The 26369-nt window shown below is 33.6% G+C and overlaps 1 protein-coding gene and 1 long non-coding RNA gene across 2 annotated transcripts in view; both read right to left on the bottom strand.

The window, feature by feature from the left end:
* Window positions 1-8: 8 nt before the first annotated feature.
* On the bottom strand, window positions 9-25503 carry qtc (GRIP domain-containing protein quick-to-court). The gene is made up of 6 exons (XM_077444300.1): window positions 25246-25503; window positions 8985-9283; window positions 3986-5110; window positions 3818-3910; window positions 3532-3627; window positions 9-1055 (listed from the first exon to the last, which is right to left on the bottom strand). Exons 1-6 carry the CDS (start codon window positions 25427-25429, stop codon window positions 852-854), a joined length of 2001 nt encoding a protein of 666 aa, XP_077300426.1. The 5' UTR covers window positions 25430-25503; the 3' UTR covers window positions 9-851.
* The window catches only part of LOC143921171 (uncharacterized), an 895047-nt gene continuing 874945 nt past the window's right edge, over window positions 6268-26369 (bottom strand). Inside the window, exon 3 of the long non-coding RNA XR_013261404.1 lies at window positions 6268-7285. This is a non-coding gene — a long non-coding RNA (uncharacterized LOC143921171). The remainder of the gene's footprint in view (window positions 7286-26369) is intronic.

Below are 26369 nucleotides of genomic sequence, written 5' to 3'. Positions count from 1 at the left end.
AGCTCATTCAGTATTATTATTTTTTATTTACTCTAAATATACAATCTTGCATAAAATAAATAAGACAATGTAACGAGACGATAAATCTTAATCCATGTTTAAATTATCGAAAATAATGGCGTTGAGATGCGTTTGCATCTGGACGCCGATTTAAACATGGTAGTATACAATCACACAATTATAAATAAATACAAAGTTACACTTCTCAAACTAGTCTTCAGATGATGCAACCGAAAAGTCTATGTACTTCGTTGCTGTAAATCTTCATTATAAAATAAAACTTATGTGAAGGCTAATGTGTATACATATTGGTAATTACGCTTATCCGGAGCACCTTTTTATACGTGATCAAAAGCATCGAAAAATATTTAAACTCGGTTGGAAAGCATTACTTTTTAATTACATATTTGGTTTCCCTAGTCTTTAAATACGTGTTTTTCGATTGTTAAAAATTTTCTAAGTGATTTCAAATCTTTCATTCATAAGTGCTGAAATTGCATAATTTAAAAATCTTAACGAAATCGTAAAATGCGTAAACAACCTGTATTTAATATTTAGACAATTCTTAAAACATCAAATGTATTTATAAATTGAGAAAAAATTGCTATATTTAACAATTATTAAATTTGCTTTAAAAAGTGCTTTGAATTATTGAGATCACAGACTACACTATCATGATTCTTTATCTAAGTAAGATACATTTTGTTAAAAAATTATATATACAAATTGCAAACAATTAATTTGATTGTTTTAGTATTAATATAATATAATTAGACTACACATGTTTTCGAGGCCTCATTATTACAACAGATGGAAGGATTAATTTTATAATTTATCTAATTAGTATAAATTTAATTTGCCCTAGCTCGTTGAATGTTTTGTTTTTCAGATTCTGAAAATCCTAATATGCTTTCAATGGCGTTCAGGTGGCCTTGATGGTTCTCCTTATCGGTCAGAAAATAATAGATAGCCGACTTCAGGAATTGCAGCGTCACTTCCGGGTCTACGTTTCTCTTGGATCCTGCTTGCGCTTCAACAATGCGTTTGTACATCGCCTGAAATAATCGAATAAGTAATTGTAAGTTGTGATTTCAGTGTAGATTTGCTTTGTTTCTTATTCTATGCCATGATAAAAAAAAAGCTGTTCGTTTGGTGAAAATTCGCCGTGATAACATGTTCTCATGAACATTAGAAGTATAAAAATCAAAAAATATTAGTAAGAACATAGATCTAGAATATACTAGATCCGCCCTCACGTGTTATACTTGTCTCCCTTTTGGCGCATGCAAAATACATGGCGCATGCACAGTTTCTCTTAGTAGGTAGGTAGGTACCGCTGCGTCGTAGGGAAAAAAACCCAACTTCCCCGGTAGTTAAACCCCCCGCACCCCTCAGTTAGTGAAGACAAGATCTCCGACCAAAATAACACGTCTGGGCCCATCTAGTGTATTATACATCAATGAGTAAGAAGGAAAATGTTGAGACAAATTAGGTAAAGTATTGATTAAGTAATATCGTCACATAAATATTAAATACAAAAGGAATAATTTCACCAATGGCACATCCAAATTAAAATAATAAGCAAAAATTATACACAGAAATCTTGCATAAATGCATTTTATGTTCCAGAGCCAATATGCTAATGTGCATAAAAAAAAAGTGGCATTCTAAAGCATAATTCATGCTTATAAATGATATGTATTTATCGTGCATAATATGTACTACAAAAATACCGTCTATTAAAAATATAAAATCAGGTACATCATTTCAAAAGACATTTCCCCCATCGCCATTGCCATAGATTCGGCAGGAAAATGCATATCATTTGATGAAATAATATGAATTTTAATTAAATCGATCATTCGTTACTGAAAGTTTAGACCAGCCAAAACTATAACTACAGAATGTCGATCAGAAGCTTCTTCCAAAAAAAAGGTTTCATACAGAACAAACCACAAATTTCCCCCCTTCCCTGGAAAAAGTTGAAATGACGTATCTGTTTTTTAACTAAACGTTTCTATTTTATTATTATTTGAAAACATGCATTTAATTTATGGTGACCATTCGTACTGATTTTACCAGGACAGTACTGGTTTTTTGGGTATCTGTCCTGGTAAATCGTGAGATAAAACCAGTACACTCTTTTATGTAATAGGATTATCTTATCTAATAGATGGATAAATATACAAATTCTTCGGCGAAAATGGGTAAACGGACTACTAGTCATATTTGAACCAGTCACAGGACAACCGGTTGCTCTAGATCGGTCACACGTGATCACCCGTCACACCAAAACTGGTTACACCCTAAAACTGGTCACGAGAAAACTGGTCACATCTTAAAATTAGTTTTCTTGTGACCAGTTTTAGTGTGACGGGTGATCACGTGTGACCGATCTAGAACGACCGGTTGTCCTGTGACCGGTCCACATTTGACTAGTAATCACTAGTAGGACCGGAAGCGCGCCGTCTATTGTTCCATTATTGTAAATGCTTTGTTAAAAAGGTTCGGCAAACCTTTAACAATGCATTTACAACATGTGAACAATGAACAGCGCGCTCTGGGTCCGCTCTTTAGTAATCACCGAACCGCGAAAATGATGTATTCTACAAAAATATTGACAAATTAATCAAATGTAGTTTCTTACTTTGATTTTTTACTTTAATAAATAATATATAGTCCAGTGATAAAATGAAATTGAATGAGGAAACCTTAAAATGTTAATGTTAATGCTAATTACTTCTTTTTAACCAGTTTTGTGTAAAACCCAATTTTAACTAGTCTTGTGTAGAATTTTATAAGAGCATTCAATAAAATGAATTTATTTTTTCATAAATGTACGTCCATGATTCTTTAATCTTCGTTTTAAATAATTTAAGTATTTAGAAATATATTTTGGAAAAAAATGGTTTTGAATTTGGAAAAAATGGTCACCTTAATTTAATTATATATATCCATTCTAAACTTTATTAAATTCAGACTTATATAATTGGATTATAGACACGTAATAGAGCAGATTTATAATTTTTAACATAAATATCAATTGGATTTGAGTCAAACATGCCGGTGGTGAAAAAGATTATTAAGTTGGTACACTTGTCTATTTGACAGCTGTCAAACGTCAGATGCCTTATGAATTACATGATGTCTTACCTTTTGATTCATCTGAGACACAAATAAAGTATTATTATCAAAATATTAATCACAAAATTTCATTAGAAATGAAAGCAATCGTTAGCACACACATGAAATTAGTTGAGTTCGTAAACACCCTTGCTTTATTAACATCTATTTATTTTTAATGACAAAAGAGGCTGTTTCGTTAGTAGCATTCGCTGAACGCTGAAATAGAATAATGACAACTATTCTCTATGTACAAAATTAACTATATACAAAAAATAAAAATATAAATAAAATCTACCATGCTCGAGTGCACCATAGTAATAAATTACAAATGCAAATTAAAGTTTGGTCGAAAGCCAAAATAATGCAAGCGATTATGTATTTGACGGTGCTCATTGAAAGCCAAACCTTTCGAGCGCCCAGGACCCAGAGGGAAACAGCCTCCTTTGCACTTAGCAGAATTCGCGATTTAGACGACGTACGCTCTGGTGAGTAGTTAAGGTCCTGCAAAATATTTACATAAATAATTGGAACTCATTGTTATACCGAAAACACATCACTCCTAGCAGCTCCAAGGTGATAGATGTTTCACGTTTTAAAATACATTGTCGAGTTATTATATTGATATGATACAAAATGTTATGAAAATTAGGATGTAAGATAAAACATTGAGAAAATATATTCATCACATTACCCGTATGTTATCCAATTCTTTTTGGGTGATCTGTAATTCTTGTAATAACTCCGGAACCGACACTCTCGAATAAGCGTGGGTGAGATTCAATTCCTTCGGATACAAAGACAATTATAATTTTTTAATCAATATTGTTTTAAGGTGCGTTCTTAGGTATTGGTATATTACCTGATTGGCTTGTTCATATTTAGCTGCTTCTTGACCTTTTGAATACATTTGCAAATACATTTTATGGTGTTTATCTTCCTGATCAGCCAGTTGTTTGCTGACTTGCTCTAACTGCCTCTCCAGCTCCCTGATGCGTTCTTTAGCTTCCTCATAGTTAGGCATTATTTCACTGTACCTCGTGTTGACATCGGCCAACTTTTGCAATATAGCTTCTACCCTGTCATTGTGCATCTTCTTCATCTCCTGCGAATCGTTTGTCTGTCTGCGCGTTATATCTTCAATTCTTTTTTCGTACAGATTAATCAGCTTTAAACGTTCGTCTTCCTTATCGACTATATCAACGCCGCACGCTTTGTCGTGCATCGGCGCACCTTCGGAATCCTTAGAATGTATGGAAGAATTTGTCAAATCTTCAAAATGGCCGGAATCAGCTAGTGAACTTTGCAAATCACTTAAATTTAAACTACACGAAGGCAAATGATTACTTTTGAAGTCGACGCTGTCGATCTTGCTGTACTCAGAGTTGGATTTTATTGGACCGTCATCGGTAAGATCAGCCAAGTTAGGTGAGTCTGGTGTTTGGATCTCATCCGCTGTGTTTTCTTTTACGGTTACAGCATCACTGGAGTTTGATTTTTCGTCCGGAGATGTCAGGGAGGCTTTGTACAATCTCAGTTCTACAACTTCCTTCGTCAGTCTAAATATATCACTATCCTTTTTTTCCAAGTCTAATTTAGCTTGATTCAACAGGGCTTTGAGTCTTCTTATTTGGCGTTGGGCTCTTTGTGTGGGTGTCAGGTATTCTTCGCCTGTTTGGCCGGCGTGTGCGGAACAGTGAACAACATATTTCATCTTGCGGCCACTGAATGTTGTCCCGTTTCTGGCCACGTAGGCGTGATCGCAGGAAGCTGTGGTGGCGACGCTGCTATAGCTGTGCAGTGAGTCCATGTCATCATCCAGGTGGGTGGCGTCTTCGGGAGATCCGGGTGGGGTTTGGGGGCTGATTCGGTCATTGTTGGGAGGCAGTGTCAGCTTTGTTGGAAATGCTTTTGTATGAAGAGGTGATTTTATTGGAGTTTTGGCTGACTTAGGGCCGTGGCCGTTTGGTTGTAGCAGATTGAGGGACTGAAAATCAAATTCAAAATAATTATTATACATTTTGATGTTTTTAATCACACATTTTCCATCGACAAGAGTACTTTTATTATAGTTTTATATACTTAAAGAACGTATTTATTTGTTCGATTCAAATAAACTGAAACCACTATATATATACAAACAAAATTTAAAATAGCTGTAACGGGTTCTATATAAGACTTTTCGGAAATAAGGAAAGGTTTAGCCACTTTATATAAAAGTTCAGTTATGAAAATGTACTGTACATAGTATGTAAATGAAAACCAAGAATAGGATAGTTGTAAGCTTTTTTTAATGCCAGTTATATTAAACTAGAAAGAATCGGTTTAGTTTTGATGTGGGCTAATATAAGTGTTTTATACTTTTTTAATGGATGAAGCAAAATTTTACATTTTATAAATCTGAGTAGTAAATACACATATTTTTTAATAAAGCCTAAGATTGACAGAAGATACTTGGTACATCTTATATCACTTGTTGTTCTTGATACTTGGTACATCTTATATCATCTTATATCACTTGTTGAAGTGTTGGATGGTCTTTCGCAATATTGAGCTTTGGGTATTTAGATTTTGACCCCCGAGAAGTTAGATCAAAAGTTTATATCGTCCTAAATTCATTCTCTTGTCCAACGTTTGAATTTTGTTCTTAGTTTTATATTATAATAGTATTTTTATATAATACAAAAATATTAATAACTAAAATTTTACATATTTTACGTAATTATAATCTCGATTAAATTAAAAATAAATATAACATTAACTAGTTTTGAAATCAAGTAGCACACTCATTTGCTATTATATTTTTTACCTAGAAGAGTAATCGAATCGTTACGCATTGATAATATTCACAAATGCTATAGAAAGGCTCTCTATTGTTGACCATATTTAATCAATACAAATGAAAAATCAATATAAACTTCTGAAATTATTACTTATAAAGGGTGTGGCTATTTTACATTTGTATATACAAGGTCATACGGATCATTAATTGAAATCATTGAAAATAAATAGCTTATAAACACGTATTTATATCGATTTTGGCAGTTAAAGGAAATACATACTTTGAGATGCATGGTATGGTTGGAGGTGGTTTCCGGCTTGTTCGCCATTTCCGGTGGATCCATTGGGATTTTTTTTTATTTTCTAAGTTGGTAATAATAACCGAATGTCCAGCATACAAGTCATTTTATATATGATTTTAAATAATGCGTAAATTAAAGTCCGCGACTTGGGTTTCAACAAACTGCGATCGATTGACCAGACATGCGAACATGTTCATATATTCCATTTGGAGATATTATGTATGTATTTTGCGGAATTTTAATTTAAATGGTTTTTTAGTAAAAATTGATTTTGATGCAGGCAAATTTTGATAGGAAAATTCTGGGTACCGGATGCGGAAAACTCGTCTCAGTGAACGTCTATAGGAAACTGTGTTGCGTACTTTGTGGCAGGAGAGTATACTTATGGGGAGTGAGCGCACTCGACAGAGGCGTATTCGAGTTGAAATAATTAATTTTGCGAACAAGGATTAAATGATTTTTTGTAGAATGTAAATCAAATTTCTATAGAAATATATGGTGATACTAAAGAACAGCATTAAATTGTATGAACTTGAGTTTTGACTTGAGACAGGCCCTTTTTACGCCCTATAAAAAGGCTTTTAATGAAATATTAATAAAAAGGCTATTAAATATAAAAAAAATAATTCTATTTAAGGTTCCAGCCAATTACGTCTAATTGTCAGTACAATTTGTGAATTTAAATTTTTTCAAAACTTAATGTATTGTTACGTACGCCGTGGATTGAGCGAGTTGTACTTAGACCAACGGATATCTGTTATCGGTTAACTAAATGCATGCACTTACTTCCAAAGATTATATCTGGACTCTAAGTGCATTTAGGCTAAACAATGACCGTTATTAGTTATTTCTCAGAATCGGTATGGGAAGACCCAATCTCTTGGAAATACATATCCGAATACGTGACTATACAACAGGTAAACAGATTAGGCGTCCTGAGAGATCTACCCTTTATAAAGCGGTACGTAGGCGATATCATGGCATTCTGGACGGAGCAGTGACAGTGCGTGTAACTCCTGAATCATCAATAAATGCTGTGAAACGACTGTTGGCCTTTTACTTGGACCCTCCACCCACCCCTACGCAACAGTATCATAAAGGACTCTTTAGAACCAAGTAATGGAAGATTTTTTTAGCTCAAGCTGTTTTAGCGATATTAGAAGTAAATATTTAAGGCCAAGGTGAAAAGCGAATTGTTTATATTTATGTCTTTTATATTAGAACTTTGAGGCCCCCACTTCAGTAAAAAAAAATGTTATCATCGTTTTTACCATGCTTTTCAGTATATAGTTTTTCATTGGGATTTTACAAAACCATATTTTTTCATTTATTTACAATATGTACATATTTACATACATGAAACACCAATAGTTGGAATAAAATAGGTACTATTTTAAAATACTATGTAAAATAGGTATTAATTTCATTTATTCTTGGCTTACGAACGTATTGTGGACAACGATAATAATTTTTAAGTTGTAAATTTTGGTAGCAAAGGCCCATTTCGGGGGCCCCAAGATTCGGGGGCCCTAAGCGCGCGTTTATTTTCGATGTATGATAACTAGACTTCGGCGCTCGGGTTCTATTTCCCAGGAAAGAGGGTTGATTACTATTTTCCTACAAAGCTAGAGAGCAAAAAAAAGATTGACTATAGAAATTGACAATGGTGAACCCATTTTTTTGTCTAAATAGAAACCGACCGCCTATCGCCATAAGCGCACTGGAGCGCGCTCCTTCGTATTTACGGCTATGACTCGAAATTAATTTTGATTTCTTCACAGTGACATCAAAAATATCTTATGATACTAATGAAATTGAAAAAAGTCAATGTTTTTCGTTAGTTTGTGATATATTCAAGAGGTAGTGTCAAAGGTTGGCACTAAACACATATAAAATTATCGAATCGGTTTCTACAAACGCGTGGCGATTAAAAGGGCTGGACACCAGCGCCTTGTCCATACAAACGTATTAGACTTCTCCCTCCCTCAATTATGGCACTAGAGAAATTATTTTTTAATATGCTATGGATATCTGCCATTGGGTTGCATCTATCGTTTTATTTTTTTGATTAGTTATTTTTTATAGGAGCTAGGAGCCGCCAAACATCAATAAAATCACCTCTTTTTTATACCCACGAAAAGAGTTCAGCGTGCTTATTTAACGGTCGATTTAAAAAGAAATACGCGCATAGTTGCACAGAAAATATCTTTTTCATACCGATGATGATTTTTTTTTAAAATTGGTCCAGTTTCGGTGGAGAAAATAGGAGAATACGAAACCTCGATTTTGTTAATTTAAAATACGTTTTATCTGGTCGAAACGCAACTGTCGCATTCACTCAATATATATATATTGATATATATTGTCGCATTCACTCAATATATACATTCACTCAACATATGTATATATTGAAGAAAGGAACGGCAACAAAATTAAGGTTTCGGGTGTACAGCTCTCGTAAGTGGTTAATGATAACCCGCCGCTGATAACATCACACATGAAAGGAAAGGACATATTATTTTCTAGATATAATAATATATCTTATGGATGCTTTTCAAATAACAATAGATCGCTCCATTAGTGATCAAAGTAAGAGAGCAAAAAACATGGTCTTTCTAAGAAATTGACAATAGTGAACCATTTTTTGTGCGAAAAGCATCCATCGACCGTCGATCTTTGATAATGAATCAGTTATTATCAGAAGGATTTGAACGAAATTGGACAGAGTTGGGCCCTGGATATGTAGGAGGGGGTGGTGGGTGGTATTTGTGCGCTTACTAGGCTGCGCGTTCTGTGAGGTGTGGCGGCACTGTAGGGTGGACTGTCGGCTCGAACGCTGCTGGGGGCTGAAGATTCTCTGGATTCTGAGATGCGGGGGAAGGGGGGCGGGGGCCAGGCTCCGGGGCTTCGGGTGGCGTAGGCGGGGGGCGCCGGCGCCGAAGGGGGCCCGGGGGCGTAGTTCCTCTCGCCGCGTAGCCGCATCGACCGCGACCGCCGGAACGAAATCGGAATACGGGATTCATCTGGAGACAATCTCTGTTGCTGTCCCTTTGTACTGCTCGAGCCGGACATCTTCGCTGCAATACAAAACCAACATAAACTAAAAACCAATCTAAATTTATTGTACACAATAACAATTTGTATCCATGTAATATCAAATCTCATCACAAGTGAAAGTAAACGGATTCAAAATACCACTTGATTGATGATAGGAGTACTTACATATGTGGCTAGTGACATGATTACACGTACGCTATGAAAAATTTGTTTTAGTTGACAATTTAAAGTGTGTACAAAAAAACGGTCATTATCTGACAATCGGATCAATGACGAATGTATTCGTTATTTTAAATATCACAACTGAACACAACTTCTACATACATATATATTGATTCCAGTTTTGAAAAAAATAGTTTTCATGGTATAATATGTATGCATGCTACATGTATTGAATATAAAATTAAAATATATAAAACAAGGTCGATAAAAATGTTATTAAGAATGAGTATAAAAGTTTCTTTTAATTCAACTGCAATTCGATCCAAGACGATCGTTCCACTTTCTCCATGTGCAAGTGCAACGGTACCATAATAGCCGGGAATTATTTTGTAATTCGTTCAATGATCCAATCTATGAAGATCAACATTAAGCCAAGTCTATTAAATAGAAGTAAAACTAAGAATATTTTGTATCGATTTTTTTTTATAATAACATGAATTTTTAATATAACTGGAATCAAATTTTGAAAAATTGGAAATCTGGAATCTGTTTTTATATGTGGAATTTGTTTTTATATGAGCTACAAAATGCAACATGAATATACATTAGATATTTTATATAATATTATGTACGTACATATGTATATATGTGTGTACAATTTACTGTAGATTTGTTGATTTCAAAACCGGAAATGGAAAGCCGGAAACTAATGGAATAATCGATATTTTCATACATTGAACTATACATATGTATAAAATTTTCTGGCCGATCAATATTTGTAAAGCATTCGATAGATATGAAATAATCCGCTTAAAAAATAAATAAATAAATTTTTGAAATTTTATAAGTTTTTCAGAAGTAAAATTTGTATATATATATATATATATATATATATATATATATATATATATATATATATATATATATATATATATCATCATCATCATCATTTACAGCCATTCGCCATCCACTGCTGGATGAAGGCCTCTCCAACACGCTTCCACTCGTCTCTGTTTTGCGCAACACTCATCCATCTCATTCCGCACATTTTCCTAATTTCGTTCACCCATCTTCCTTGCGGTCTTCCTTTTACTCTTTTGCCTTCTCTCGGGTACCATTCAAGCACTTCTTTTGTCCACCTTTCGTCCATCCTCCTAGCTACGTGACCCGCCCATTGCCATTTCAATCTCTTCACTCTATCCACTATGTCCACTACCCTTGTCATATTTCTCACCCACGTGTTCCGCTTCCTGTCTTTCCTCGTTATGCCAAGCATACAGCGTTCCATACTTCTTTGAGTGCATTGGATTTTATTTTGCATCTTGGCGTTCAGTGTCCAAGTTTCACATCCATACGTCATCACTGGCAAAACGCATTGATCAAAGATCCTTTTCTTCAGGCAGAGTGGCATTTTTGATTTAAAAACAGCATTCATCCGTCCAAATGCACTCCACCCCAATTTCATACGTCTCTTTATCTCTTCATTTTTACTACCAGACATGTCAATTATTTGACCTAAATATAAATAATTATTTACTACTTCTACTGGTTTATCATCTAAGGGGATGCTATCAGGCATGCAATAACTATTGAACATTAGTTTAGTCTTATCTACGTTAATTTTTAATCCTACTTTTCTACTTTCCCTGTCCAGCTGTGTTAGTCTGATAAGTAGGTCAGCTGAATCACGAGCTACTAAAACTATATCGTCTGCGAACCGAAGGTGACTCAAAAAGCGACCATTGATGCTTACTCCGGCTGTATCCCAATCCAATTTCCTGAAAACTCCCTCAAGCACCGCGTTGAATAACTTGGGCGAGATTGTATCTCCTTGTCTTACTCCTTTTCCTATGCTAAATCTATCTGTACCTGAAAAAATTTTAACTGAAGCTGTGGCATTCTTATATATTGTAGCTAACAGTCCCACATAGGGTTCCGGCACTCCCTGTGTTTTTAGAGCGTTAAGTACTGCATTATGACTAACTGTATCGAAGGCTTTCTCATAATCGACGAAACCTAGGCACAGTGGCCGTTGATATTCGTTGGCGCGCTCGATTAGTTCGCCAACTACTTGGAGGTGGTCCATTGTGCTGAAATTTGCCCTAAACCCTGCCTGCTCTATAGGTTGGTTCTCGTCGAGGATATTCTTCAGCCTTTCTGTAATAACCTTCGTGAAGAGCTTGTAGACCGCTGAAAGTAGACTAATGGGTCGGTAGTTCTTGATATCGCTTTTGTCGCCTTTTTTGTGTATTAAAATGATAGTTGCGTTATTCCATCCTTCTGGTATAGCTTGGTTCTGGATGCATTTGCTGAAAAGCCTAGCTAAGATATTAATTAGGGGGGGGCCGCCACATTTTAGTAAGTCGATGGGAATATTATCTTCCCCTGGGGTTTTACCATTCTTTGCAGTTTTTAGCGCGGCCTCTACTTCGCTAGGCAATACTGCAGGAACCCTTTGGCCGTGTGTCGATTCCAGAGTGGGGAATTGGCCGTTGTCGTTCTCGTATAGTTTTGCATAGAACGTGTAAACTCTGTCTATGATATATATATATATATATATATATATATATATATATTTACAACGAGTAAATATATAAAATTCAACTATTGATATATGTACATATAATGGCCATCATAATATTTTTTAAATTTAGGTCAAGATTGAGTATTCGCATTCTAAAATATTCTATATTTTAAAAATGTGAAACTCATATGCCATAGCCAAATATTAAAATTGAAAATAATCTTTTAATTGGTACAAAATTTTTTCATTGATGATACCATGTGAATTCAGCCCACTAAAGCATTTTAAAAATGATAGTGCTATTGAAAAAATGCTATTGAATAAATTAAAAGTTAAGTTAAGCGCGCGTCTTATGCGTCATCGGATCAAACTACCCTGTGGGGACGGATTCAAACGCTGCCAGCTCTGACTGAAAGGTGTTAAGGTGCACTCACAGAATTTCTCCTCTATCCCATGATCCGAAAGTAGAATTCCCAGAAGTATTAATGCAGGTGTAGAAGTAAGTAGTAAGTAGAGTGTTCTGTTCGCAGTGAAGAATCGACGTGGACTGAGCGGCCATACGGCATAAAAAAATCGAAAGTGCGATAACGACCGCAATGATTGCGCAACCTGTCATTAAGTATTGTTGGTGAATATGTTGAGCTCGTTTGCTACCGGCGAGTTTGTCGACAAAGTCTTGGGGCTTAGCAGCAAAACTTTAGCTGAATGCCCAAGAACATGTTATGTTTATAAGCAGTTCATTGAAGTCTCGAAACACCGATAACATCAATCGAAGTAAAAAATACGTCACGTGCGAAAGGCTTCATCTTAGATATAATTCTGTTATGTTAGGTTCATCTATGAAATCTAAATAAATACTATTACTTTCATAAATTGGCCAGGAAAGCGCATTGAGGTTTACCTGTAAGGTTTTCCTGGAATATGTATATGAATAAAATAAATAAATAAAGAGATATATTATATTAAGAAATTCATCATTGCTGTGAAATTCATTATTGCTGTGATTCTTTAAAGGGAATTTTCCAATGCTTTAGTCCTATCTTGAAATATTGTATTATATATTTTGAATTTTCACCACGCTAATTAGCAAAGATCGGCGTTGGAAGGATACTTTTCAAATTACAATAAACCGCTTCATTAGTATTCAAAGCAAGAGAGCAAAATAGCATAGTTTTTCTATGAAATCGACAATAGTGAATCATTTTTTGTGAGAAAAGCATCCATCGACCGCCTAAGACTGCTTATTAGTAAAGAACGGACTAGTTTTGCGCAATTCATTGTTAATTGTTCACCGTGCTTTGTTCATTTTTATGATGAACCTTTTTTTATGCTCTCTAGCCTTGTAGTTTGCCCAAAACGCCCTGTTTCGTGGAAAAAGCACGCTTCCGGTCCTACATCTACTTATTAGGATGAAAATTAATAAAAAAATTCTACACTTCATAATAACATTACATATGTATTCGTATTTAGCTTAAATTAATAAATACAATCTATTATATAATTTCGAAAGAGACTTTGTATGTACGTATTGTTGGTTCGTAAATCCGTGACGTCATCGAACAAATTATTCGAAATCCCCGGGGGCGAAGCCTCTTGAGGGGCGCCGGGGCCAAAGGAGCTGGGGGGGGGGGGGAGGGGCGCCGGATTCTGGTATACATATAATTTCGAAAGAGACTTATACATACATGTCTGTATATATGTTTGTTTGTTCGTGACAGTCAATTTAATAAAAAAAAACAAATGAGTATTCAAATAAATGTATGTAAAATAAAACTATTCAAATAAATTTAATAAAATGTTTACTATTAGATTAGTCATGTTTAAGCGGTTTATATTACAAATACCGAGCGAAGCCGGGTAATACAGCTAGTATTAAATAAGTTTTGAACTCTTTATAGGATTATGTTGTGATAAAAAAAGCTGATTTGGTTTTAATGAGATTACACATTTTGGTACGTATTATTTTTTTTATTATAATCGTAGCTTGAAGTATAAGGTTAGGTTATGTTCATAAGCCCCATAGTAAAAAGCATAAGAAATAATTTAATCGACCGTAAAATAAATATCTAATCTCAGCATCATTATATCACTCAGTGAATCAGCTACAAGTTGTATTCGATCGAACAATTTTGAAAATATTTCAATTTCAATTTCTCGACCTTCAGGTGTTAAGTCGTGCATTTCAATTGTACATGAAAGGTTAGGTGTAATTTTTTTATTTACATAATTTAAGATTGAAAAGTTTAAGATTGAAAAGTTTTAACGACACGTGTAATATTTATTAAGTAACGTCTTATCTACAGTCCATTTTTTCACTATCGAATTTTAGATAGATTATACGAAGATAAATATGTGTTTATGGATTAAGAACTCTATGTGTACATATTAACCATCTAACTGCTTTTGTATCGATGAGAATAAAATATGAAATTGCATTTAATGGATTTATAGATTTCATAGATCTTTTTATTTTCTACTGAAAAAACTAGACCTACATAGACCAAGAACAAGAATTAGACCTAGGCTAATGTGTAATACATACTACATATAAATGAGATTTTCATTTAAATATTTACAAGCCTTAAAGTTAAGTATATCAATTGAAATACTTTGCGAAATATGTAAAATTGTAAAAATGTTTTGAATCTTGGTAAAGGTACACTGCACTGATATAAAATTGGTACTAGAAGGTCGAATATAAATGGAATTAAATCACGTCATGAACATTTTATAAGCTTCTCATATGTCATTAAAATATATGTACATACATACATTCACGTTCGCCATTTTTGTATATTTAGCGCAGTGTACTTTCCTAAAGCATACGAAATTCGCCAAATGTTTGAAAGTGTTTAATCGTTGCGTTAATTCAATTAATGATTTCTAATAAAATCAACAATCACAATATTAATTAGCAAACTCGTTTACGTAAAATGAGAACAAAAACAAAAACAAAAACAATATCAACAAAACACATAAACACAAATTGAAAGTTTACGTAACGTTTGCGTAATACGAAACTTTGGCAGTAAAAAACCATTGCGTACGCTTAATTTGCCATTTTGACGGTCGATTCGGGCACAAAATGGCGGAATTTTGGATCTACGGGACTATTGAGGATTGTCACTCACGTCAGGGCTGATCCTCCTTGGGATCAGTGTCATCCATTGCTAATTTTTATGGTAGAAATGCGGAGGCGCGTCATAACCGGGTTTGTTGACCGCGGGAACTGAACGGGGTCGTTCTAACCCCCTCTCTTTGCGTTTAACAATAGGTACCTACTCTAGGGAATATCGATTCGGCGCATTTCAACCCCTCTAGGTTGGTTTTTCGCACACATAGACACACGAATGTCATTGATTAATGACATTTTTTTCAAGATAATACTTATATGGACTGATTTCGCGTGTCTTTTGATGGTAACTGTCGCATTAGTTTGTTCGTTTTATGATTTACTTTAATTGAAAGGTGATTGTTTTTCTACTGACTTTTGTCCAAAATTGGCTATTATAAACGTATATGAATTAATCATGAAAAGCGTCGGTTTTTCTGAGTAGTTTTGTTATGGCCTTTTAGGGGTTGAAGATCAATTATATATAATTGAAGATCAATTACAATAATAATCATACATGATTATTATTTTTTTATATGTATGTATGTATATTATGTGAAATTATATTTTAAGTGAAAATATATTTTCACGGACATTTCAATGGAATTATAACCACTTATGTACATCATCAGGGTTGGTTTTATTCATTTAAGATTAGATTGTTAGGGTTGGTAATATTTACGGGTTAGGATAGGTTAGGTTAAGTTAGGGTTGGCCCTATTAATTTAAGATTGGGTTGTTAGGGTTAAATTCATTGTTTGATACATTTTCACTTGAAATGTGCTTTCACTGTAACATATACATAAAAAAGTTAATATGTCGGGGAAAAAAATGATAAAACATTGCTCGAAAAAGGAAAAAAAAACGGAGTCGCTTAAATGAAATGATTGATTGAGTTATACAGGTACATATTATGAACGTCAAATATTGTTTATTAAAATTAAATTATTCATGAAGTTTAAGTAAATTTGCATTCAATAAAATTTACATACCATTATTTTTAAATCAAAATTTAAATTTATTTAAAAAATATGTTATTAAAAAACATTTTTAATATAATGATTTTCAACTAGCGAACATTTGTCAATGTCCAATTGTCACATTCGAATCGCACGAATCAGTTCTTCAATTCTTACTTTTTTTTTTGAGATCAACAAAGTACAAATATCAACGTTCACTACAACTCTCTCGTCGATTATGTTTTTTCAGTATTTTTTCAGATTAAAACACAATTTTAAAAATTGAACGTGGCCTCGCACAGTGAAAGGCCGCGTTGCCGCATATTGCGGCAATTGCACTTATTATTTTGTTAAAATACTGGCCTGTGTTCGCGAATGATACAAAAATTCACACGGTAAGATAATTAAAATGCATTTATCGCAAATGCAACGAAATTAGTGGGCAATAAACGCAAATTTATAACCGACGATTTCGTGCTCGCGTACCTCCTGCTACTTTGCACATTCATGCGATATTTTAAAATTTCGAAATTGCGTGAAAAAAATCTGATGAACCATTTCGATAATTAAAGAATGCTTCGACGGTTAAAAATTGCGACACGTGTACTGATAAAATCACATGATTAAATGTTACGTAATCACAGTTAGTTACATCTTTTCATGAATATACATTATGTCAAAATACTCGTACATAGGATTGTCTTCTCTTGAAGTGTAAATGTCAACACTATTTTATTCCACAGCCAAACCCCGCAGCATTACTTTTTTGGCAAATAAGTTATTTGACTCCCCTCTAGTATTTTTTTTTAAACGAATTATTAAAATATTGTGATCACGTTAACGTGTTATTTTAATGTAATCATATAAATATAAGAGCCAAGTTATAAAAGGAAGTGATTTTTTACACCTTTAACAAATTAATATATGTAGAATAATAGTAAATAATTGGAAGTAACTAAGTAGAATAATAGTAAATAATAACTTCCATTGCTTACAAGGAATGGAAGCAGCTATGATGATGAAACTTGGTGTGCACACTTTGAAGGTCTAAAACCTAATGCCAAAATATTTACACCGTATTATCGAACTTAATGCATATGCATTTCAGCTTTTCAATGATAGATTATCGCCAGTAGCGTAGCTCAGTGGTTAGCGTATAGTGCTAACAACTGAGAGGTGTCGGGTTCGAGCTCTGGTTTGATCTCAATTGAAAAGATTTGAAAGTGTTTCAGAGTAAGTCGTATGTAAAATTAAACTGTATATGTAAAATACTGCTTTGAATGAATGACGCAAGGGCGTCATTTCAATTTTTCCATCATCATTTCATTTCAATTTCAATTATATTAAAAAAATGAGTGTATATGAATTTTAACTATTTCTTGTAATCATCATAATATATTTTTTTATTTAATAGAAAGGCAATCCTATTCAAAAGTCTGTTTCGTAGGATAAACGAGTTTTACAAATATCTTTCAAAGCATGACAAACAACAAAACAAAATATATTTGGGAGTTAACATTTTTTTTCTGACGGGAAACGGGGAAAATCGACGTATAGTGTTCTAAAGAATTTCAATATTCTATTTTTGTTGCTTTAGTATTTTAATTCAAATTCACAATAACACATTAAATAACGTGAATAGTCCCGTTCAATACTAGGGGGAGGCGGCTGCCCACACCAGCCCCCCCCCCCCCCCAAATGACGCTCCTGGAATGACGTTTTTGAAATATGCACCTATACTATATTAGGATATTTCCTAAAAAGCCTAAAAAGAAGAGGTTATAAAAATCAACTTAAATGTTTGCATCGTTGTAGGATCGCTAATTGTGGTATTTGTGTAAAGTCTTCTTCTATCAAATACAATTTTGAAGTTATGTTGATAAATAAAGTTCTAGCTAAATCCTCTGCTAAATCTAAATTTATCAACTTCGACTTTTTGTTATGATTTGACTTCGACTCCGACTCCGACTCCGACTCTGACTCAGACACCAAACTCCGATTCCAACTTGAATGATTTTAGAAAGATCGACTTTTCTTGCCAACGTATAAAATTGTTATTAATTAGTTATGAAAATAATAGCGATATTCAAAATATAAAAAATTAAAGGAATTCTAAAAATCAATAAAAATTGACATATATACCAATTTCTTGAATTATTGGTAGTGAAATAGGTATAAATAAAATATAAGTACATTCATAGTATATGTGTATGAATTTCATATACAAATAGATCAATTTAATAAAAAAATGGGGGTAAAAATTAAAATAAAATAGTATGAAATGGAGGAAACAATTGGTTTTGGCGAAAACACATAAAATACCATGTGAAACGTATAAGAGGTCAGTAAAAATACGTGCGTTTCAACGATTTTAGTTGTAATGTAATTTAAATTCATGATTTTAATAAGATATTAATTAAATTTCAATTTATTAGTGCATTTATATCGATAAAATTGGAGAATCTAGTTGATCATACACCGTAATAAAGAAAATATAAAGGAGTCGGAGTCGGTTGATTTTTTATGACTCCGATTCCACAACTCCGACTTCGATTCCACAGCCCTGAATATAACTATTGTATAGGTATATTACACTATTCGGCAGATAAATTAAGTTGGTCGATTTTCTAATAGACCACTTCGTCATAGTGTTTCTAATCAGCTGTTGTTTTAGGATCAAGATTATTATTGTGTATAAACTGTTATTATTGTACTGAATTTCGACATTCGAAGTCGTTCATGATAAGCTTGACATATAAATTAAGTAAACAAAAATTTGGCATTGCCCATATTTTAGCATCCATTAAGTAGAATTATTGAACGTATCATATCCTGTCTACAATTTATTATGAATAAAATATTAAAATTAAAAACGAACTGAAAAACATTAAAATACATAACTATTATATCACGTATATACTTTCAAATATGCATTATATGTGTACGTACGTATGTATGTAAGTAGGTATAGGCACATCCTGAAAACAGACACGGTCCGATTTTCAAAATCCGACTCTCACTTCACTAATGTGTAATAATATACATACGTACATCAGTACATATTATCATTATAAAAAAAACATATGATATGCATTCTTCGCGGTTTGTAGTTTTGAAAATAGTGCACGTTTGCAAATCGCCAATTGCGTTACAGTACGTCATTTGAAATGCAAAATTTATTCGCGCTGGTAATAATACTCAAGCGTTGCAAAATGCACACTTGTATTTTTTCAGCTGAAAATATCCAAACACATAAATATGTATAATGTAATATTATTTGGCAAACACCGAAGTGTCACTTATTATGCTTGAACAATATGGGTCATATGTCGTTCGAAACTTAATATATTGTTGTCATCAAACACACGCCAGGACATTCAAAACTGTAAAGGTATATGTATATTGAACTAAATATGTACATATATTTTGATTTCACATTGTAATAGACGATTAAATGAACGATACGATCGCGAACAATCTCATCAATAACGTTTTGTCTGATGTCCATGATCCATCTGATCTTTTATCAGCTTTTGTATAACTCATATGACCTACAAAATATTGATACTATGTTTGTATATATTATTTTTACCATGGTGATATTACAGGGTTACCCAAGGCGACATCTAGTCCCATTTTTTACATATATTATAGAGATGACATATAGAGAGTACTTGACAAGAAAACGTTTCAATAATGAAATCATATACATTGGTAAACTCTGATAGGAAACGATCGATCTGTAGTCATATACATACATAATTATATCCAAGGTCTGGCCATTAACACCGGGCCAGGGCTCGAACCCGTGATCCCTAAGTTGTTGGCATTCTATGCTAACCACTGACCATTGTTGCTCTTATGTATTATGTATAACTAAGGGTCGGTTGAGAATTGAGGCATGAATAAATAAATGGTCACTAGAACTAGACAATTGCTTTATATCTTTCAAGGAATTATTATCTAATATATAATTTCGAAAGAGACTTTGTATGTATGTATTTAAGTTTTGGGTGGAAGTATCGAAAACAAATCAAGGTATCTTTGACAACGATATCGAAATCGATTAGTTTTGTTTTCGGTTCCGTTTTCAAATTCCTTTTTCATTTCTGGATCCGGATTCCTTTTTTAGTTCCGGATCCAGATTTCTGTTTCAGTTCCGGATGCGAATTTCTGTTTCAGTTCCGGATCCGAATTTTTGTTTCAATTCCGGATCCGTATTCCCGTTTCAGTTCCGGAATAAAAAAACAAATTAATGTTTAATCTTAGATTATCCATGTTTAAGCAGTTTTTATAACAAATACTGTGCGAAGCCGGGTAAAATCACTAGTAGTTTATAAAATTAAAATTATTTTTTAAACAAGAAGGGAACGATAACATGATTGTAATTGTTATTACCAAATCAATGGACATCTAATATTAGCGTTGAATATTATCTATAAACCGCAAGGACCAAAAGTGGGCATTTTCCAAGGATATCTATGTTTACATTAACAGTGAAGAAGAGAAAGTTGTTTGTTATATTTACGCTAGCCTTTAGATATTATTTAATGTATTACCAAATACGGCCCATTGGCAACTTGCCCTATCCCAAAAGGGTATTTCCCTGGTCAAAATCCAAAGTATAATTATTTATAACATATTTCATGTGAAACAATTATTCTAATTATATGCATCAATAGCTTTCACACTTCACTTTTGTGACCTGAAAACAGTGACAAATTCATATTTGTCACTTGAAAGCAGTGATACTATGAGATGAGATGATTTGAGAGTCAAATATCTACATTCCGATTTTGGTTTCTAATCTGACATTGACTATTCTTTCTTAATAAGATCTCCTACAATACTGAGCAACAAAAAATCACGTTTTTTACTTATCGGACCGGATACTAAATCAATCGCTAATCAATTGAGCGATAAGCGATGAGTATAGAAAATTTTATATTGTAATTTAACATAATTTACCGCTCGGATTAGTATATTTCGATAAAAAAATATTTATATAAAAAAACCAATTCTTATGAACGCGATAAATTGAAAATCAACCGAAAGTAACTCATATTACTGTTACGTAGGGGTGAGTTCAGGATCTAAATGAGAGGCCAAAGTCGCTTCACAGCATTTATTCAACGATTCAAGAGGTTCACACGGAACCACTCCAGAATAATCTGATCTACCGTGTGTATCTCCTTATTAGTGTGTCTATTGTCTATGCACTTAAAGATCTTCCCTGGCGAGTCTTTGTTTACGCACGCACTCGCCCAGGTCTGTGAGAACTCCAGCGTATAATTTGTTCGGGCACTTACTTGAGTCCCGTTAGCCTAATCCGGCGTCTATATTGTTCACCCACGAATGCACTTAGACAGTGGATAATCTCTCATGTTCCCAGATTACAATATTAAGGAAAAAATGTATTAAAAAAGTATATCTTTGACTTTTGAAATTTGCTACATATTTAATTATAAATATTTCAAAGTAATAAAATATCACAATCAATAGAATCTAGAACATCTCACTATTGATTTAAATGCTCACTTTTAGCACAGCAATACTAAATTTTTAATTAAAGACTGCAAAAGCTAAAAATCTGTAAAAATTTCCCATTTTTTTAAACGGTCGTATTTCTTAAACGAGAGCAAATCATTGTCAAATATAATTTTTAAGTTTCCTAAATTGGATCGACTGTGTAGTCACCTTTATCAATCATCCGAAACACTATCTGTTCAAAATCGGACACACTCGAATGCAATCGTTATTGTTATCAGGTCATGCACCAGTCGTTGGACAGTTTATTCACATAATGGAAAATTTCTCCGATTTTTTTCGACCATTGTGGGTCATCGGCAGTGAAAAAGCATCAAAATGGCGGCCACGATAATCCGGATATTTTCAGTTTTTTCGCCGTTTTCTTTTCAGTGAACTGTAAATCCAATTTACACACGGTAGACTTGACCTTATGCGCGTGCTCTTTCCAAGAAGTTCAGTTACAAAACAATAAAAATTATACACATTCACAACAATAGTCATTGTAAACATACCCAATTATAACAAAACAAGTGGAGGGTTTTCTCTGAAAGATATATAATTATTTAACGAAAAAATAGAAAAAGTCTTGTACATATGTCAGAAACCTGCACGCAATATTTATGTTCAACTAGAAAAATTGTATGACTATCAGTAGCGTCCCATCGGGATAAGTAAATAAGGATCGCCTAAGGGCGGAATTTTTACAACAGGCGAAATATTAACGTAATTGTATTTTTATTTTTAATGTATAAATACATATAACTATTCTGACGGTCACTAACACTAGCTATTTATACGTGTAAGCGTCACGTACAATTTCACTTTAAAATTACATGAAATATTCATATAAATGATAATTAGTATTCGTAATACTGAAATATGTACTATGCACAGTTGCGTGTCCATCAACAATGCTGATGTCATTATGAAAAGTCTATTATTATATTAAAAACCTGACATTCATATGTATTTTGAAATTAATTATGGCGTTTAGAGTCTTAAATTGTTCAAAAATTATATATAAAGGTTCGTTTATACCAATACAGCTCAAGCTAGCAAATGCACGTCAACAGCAATACGAAAAATATTCTCTAGTACTAACAAAAGTATTGCCATGTGCATATGAATATTTTCAGAAAAGTCATACAATGTTTTCTCGACAATACGACTCAAGCAATATTGTGCCGTCTCGTTGCTCTCTATAATGTATGTATATGTAAGCCAATTTTGTCTTGCACTCGTCCAAAACAAGTATGAACGTGCCGAAAACGGGCGGTGCTGTATAGTATGAATAGAAGTAGTCTTTTTCGTGCAGTGTTGGGTCGAGCTGTTGACGTGCAGTGCCGTATAATATGTACATATAAACGGATCTTTAAACTGGAAGTGTCATTTAAAATTAACAATCAATTAAATACCATATACATATGTATATTTAAGTTAGGTTTAGTTTTCTTTTACTACATTGTGGCATATATTATACATACATATGTAGCATCGATCCATGCTTAATAAATAATTAATTATTTTATGTTTAAACTTGTGGCCATATTAGCACCCTCTGTAGGGTAATTATGACTGAAAAAATATGGGGGATGCTATATATTATTTTAAAATAATTGCATACATACACATATCAACTTGAGTTGTGTAAAATGTAGAGTAGTAGGTATTTACACATCGATTTATTACGCTTGAATGATAAGCAAATTGTTTCAATCGTTTGATTGACGTTTTCAGTTCTAAAACTTTCTTTAAACAGTTCAAAAATCAGTAGATTTCAAGGTCAACAAAAATATCGAGTCTGTAAGTGATTGTTGTGAAAGTAAATATTGTCAATTTTTATTCAGATACTGTTTGCTTCATATAATTTTAATTTGTTTGTACAATTCTTTTATCTGCAAATTAATTTGTATGCACTGTATCAGAATTGAATTAAATTATACATACATATATGCAGTTTGAAATTAAATTAAATGGAGCTAAAATATGAAGCTTGTTATATAATAATGTTGAGTTTAATTTACAGAAAACTTTATAGAAAACTAGTGTTTCCATTCGCCTTTGCTCGGTATTTGTAATATAAAACACTTAAAATAATAGTGAACATTCGTTTGTTTTCTTATGAAATATATGTGGATCGAATCTATTTGAATATTTAACGACAGCCAATCAGAAACGAATTTGATGACAGCCAATAAGAATCGAATTATACGCATACACGAATCGGCTTTTGTTTTACATATGTATATATGCATATATAAGTTATATGTGTAAAAAAATTTATTAATTTGAACACAGAAAAGGTTAAATAAGGCTTTTGTTTTACATATATATGCATATATAAGTTATATGTGTAAAAAAATAAATTAATTTGAACACAGAAAAGGTTAAATAAACAAATTTAACTGAGAGAACATTCCTAGAATCTGTATCTATCATACTTCTGATAGATATTTGTATATATCAGTCGAAGTATATTTTAGAATATTCATTCATTCATATTCGAATATATTGTAATTCAACTGGTAAATTATATGTCTACAAGCGCAAATACACTTCCAACATTGTGCGCCAGTTGTAATATAACAGTTGAGTTTTGACAGTTCTGATGTTTGTACGAATGCTTTAGAATTCAATAATGCTTTAATATTTGCCAGATATTACGAATAAAGGTAGTGAGAACCGTATTATGATAACTCTAAGAATGTGTTCAAAACAAAAATGTGGCTTTCCAACTCAATTTACTAGTCGAGTGACGTTTTCACGCAAACTCAACCTCTCCATCTAACCTGGTATGTTGAACTGTATTTTCAGTTGTAATATATTTTGACAAATTGGAATGTAATTCGCCATATGAATCAACTTACGTGGGTTAGACGGAATATATTCCAACTAGTCAAAATATATCAGAACTGAAAATACACTTCAACTATAACGGTAGTTGGTACCAGGTTAGATGGAATATATTCCAACTAGTCAAAATATATTACAACTGGAAGATACATTTCAACTGTAACATATGGTAAACGTATTATTGCGCAAATTGCGATCGCGTGCAAGTCAATCATTGCCAGCAAAATACGGAATATCTGGCACTCGAGTTCTCGTTAGTACAATATTTCGCAGCTTTCGATTGATGGAGTTTTTGGGTGCCAGATGTTCCGTGATCGAGATTTTAGTGACGCGCTTTTTGCGGAATAATCACCCAACCGTACATATTTTTTTAATACTATATTTCATAAGACACGTAACTAAATTTTGTACTATTATTTCGTTTCAATCCACTTCTATAATGAATGGATCATGCAAAATAGTATCACAACCACACACTACGATACTTATCTACCGCCACCGTTTGCTTTTCTCGGCCGATTAGTGGAAACACACACAAGCACCAATATAAGGTTAAAAATAAATCACAGATAAGCCGCAAGTATAAAAAGAGCACTTTTATAATACTAAATATAAAGCGATATTTAAACTAACGAGCGTTATCATACCACGAGGGAGATTAAATTAACGGATGTATGCAGAATTAGCACGGCAACACGTACTCAACATTTGAGAAGATCATACGATATGAATCGAAAATGTCGATAAACAACGACAACATATCGCAGACTACTATGTTGTAATGTCGATTTTTTGATGGGTGAATGGATGGTGATTGTATGGGGTATAGTAGATGTTACTGACCAGGGCGCAGAGTCACGTCATGCGACGTGTCTCGTCCGTGCCGGCGTTCAAAGCACTGACATCGACTGTTGCCCAACAGTCCGAGACCGAAACGTTGTTTTATTTTTTCAGTCATCTTCTTTCGTTGCGGTTTTCTATCGCTTTCCCGGCAACAACAATCAACACGGCATGCACTTATGTGCATGCAAACTCGATACGACTCTGAACCTTGTGATTGTACGACGTTCTGTGTCTGAATGTGGCCATGTCTCTGTATTGAGTGGTAATGTAGCTTTGGGTAAATATTTGCCACACGTAGAAAATGTTTTTTCAGGTGCCGACAAAAATTATAATAAAGTATTACAAGCCCCAATTTTTGCTCCAATCATGTTCGTGAAAAACCGGTCTCCGTCACGAGCCCGAATGTGAAACGCCCGAAAACGCAAATATCGGAAGGCAAAGATCGAAAATCGAAAGATCTTAAGTCGAAAGATCAAAAAAAAAATGGTGCATGGTAAACGGTACATACTCACTTAATTTGCGCGAGCAGGATACAACAGGAACAAGAGGAACAGGCTTTTCCTCCAGAATTAATGTGCGCGCGCAGAATACGGGAGGAAAAACCTGTTCCTCTTGTTCCTGTTGTATCCTGCTCGCGCAAATTAAGTGAGTATGTACCGTTTACCATGCACCCTTTTTTATCTTTCGACTTAAGATCTTTCAATTTTCGATCTTTGCCTTCCAATATATGCGTTTTCGGGCGTTTCACATTCGGACCCGTGAGGTAGACCCATGAAAAACACAGAGACTCTTCTTGGGCTTCTATCCTAAACACGGCTTAATCTGGGATAGATGTATGCAGTGCCGGCCTTACACCCAATGGCGCCTTCGAGCAGTTTTTTCTAAACACCCTTAGAAAAAAAAATAAAGAAACTAGATTACCATCCTCCTTTTTCCCGGCCTTGTGACCTTTCTGCAGTTTCAGGCAGTGTCAGCAAAAGCATAAAAACTTAAATGTTTGGATATAATTCTTGTAAATTGTGCCGTTTTATAAAATTTAATTCAATGAATGGATTAATTTTATTTGAAAGAAATTGATAAGTTCATTACTAATTATATCAGATTTTGAATTCGGCTTTTTCCAG

Source organism: Arctopsyche grandis, chromosome 13 (assembly GCF_051622035.1).
Source record: "Arctopsyche grandis isolate Sample6627 chromosome 13, ASM5162203v2, whole genome shotgun sequence".
In the NCBI taxonomy this organism is placed as follows: Eukaryota; Metazoa; Arthropoda; class Insecta; order Trichoptera; family Hydropsychidae; genus Arctopsyche; species Arctopsyche grandis.
This window is presented reverse-complemented; position numbering and strand designations above follow the sequence as displayed.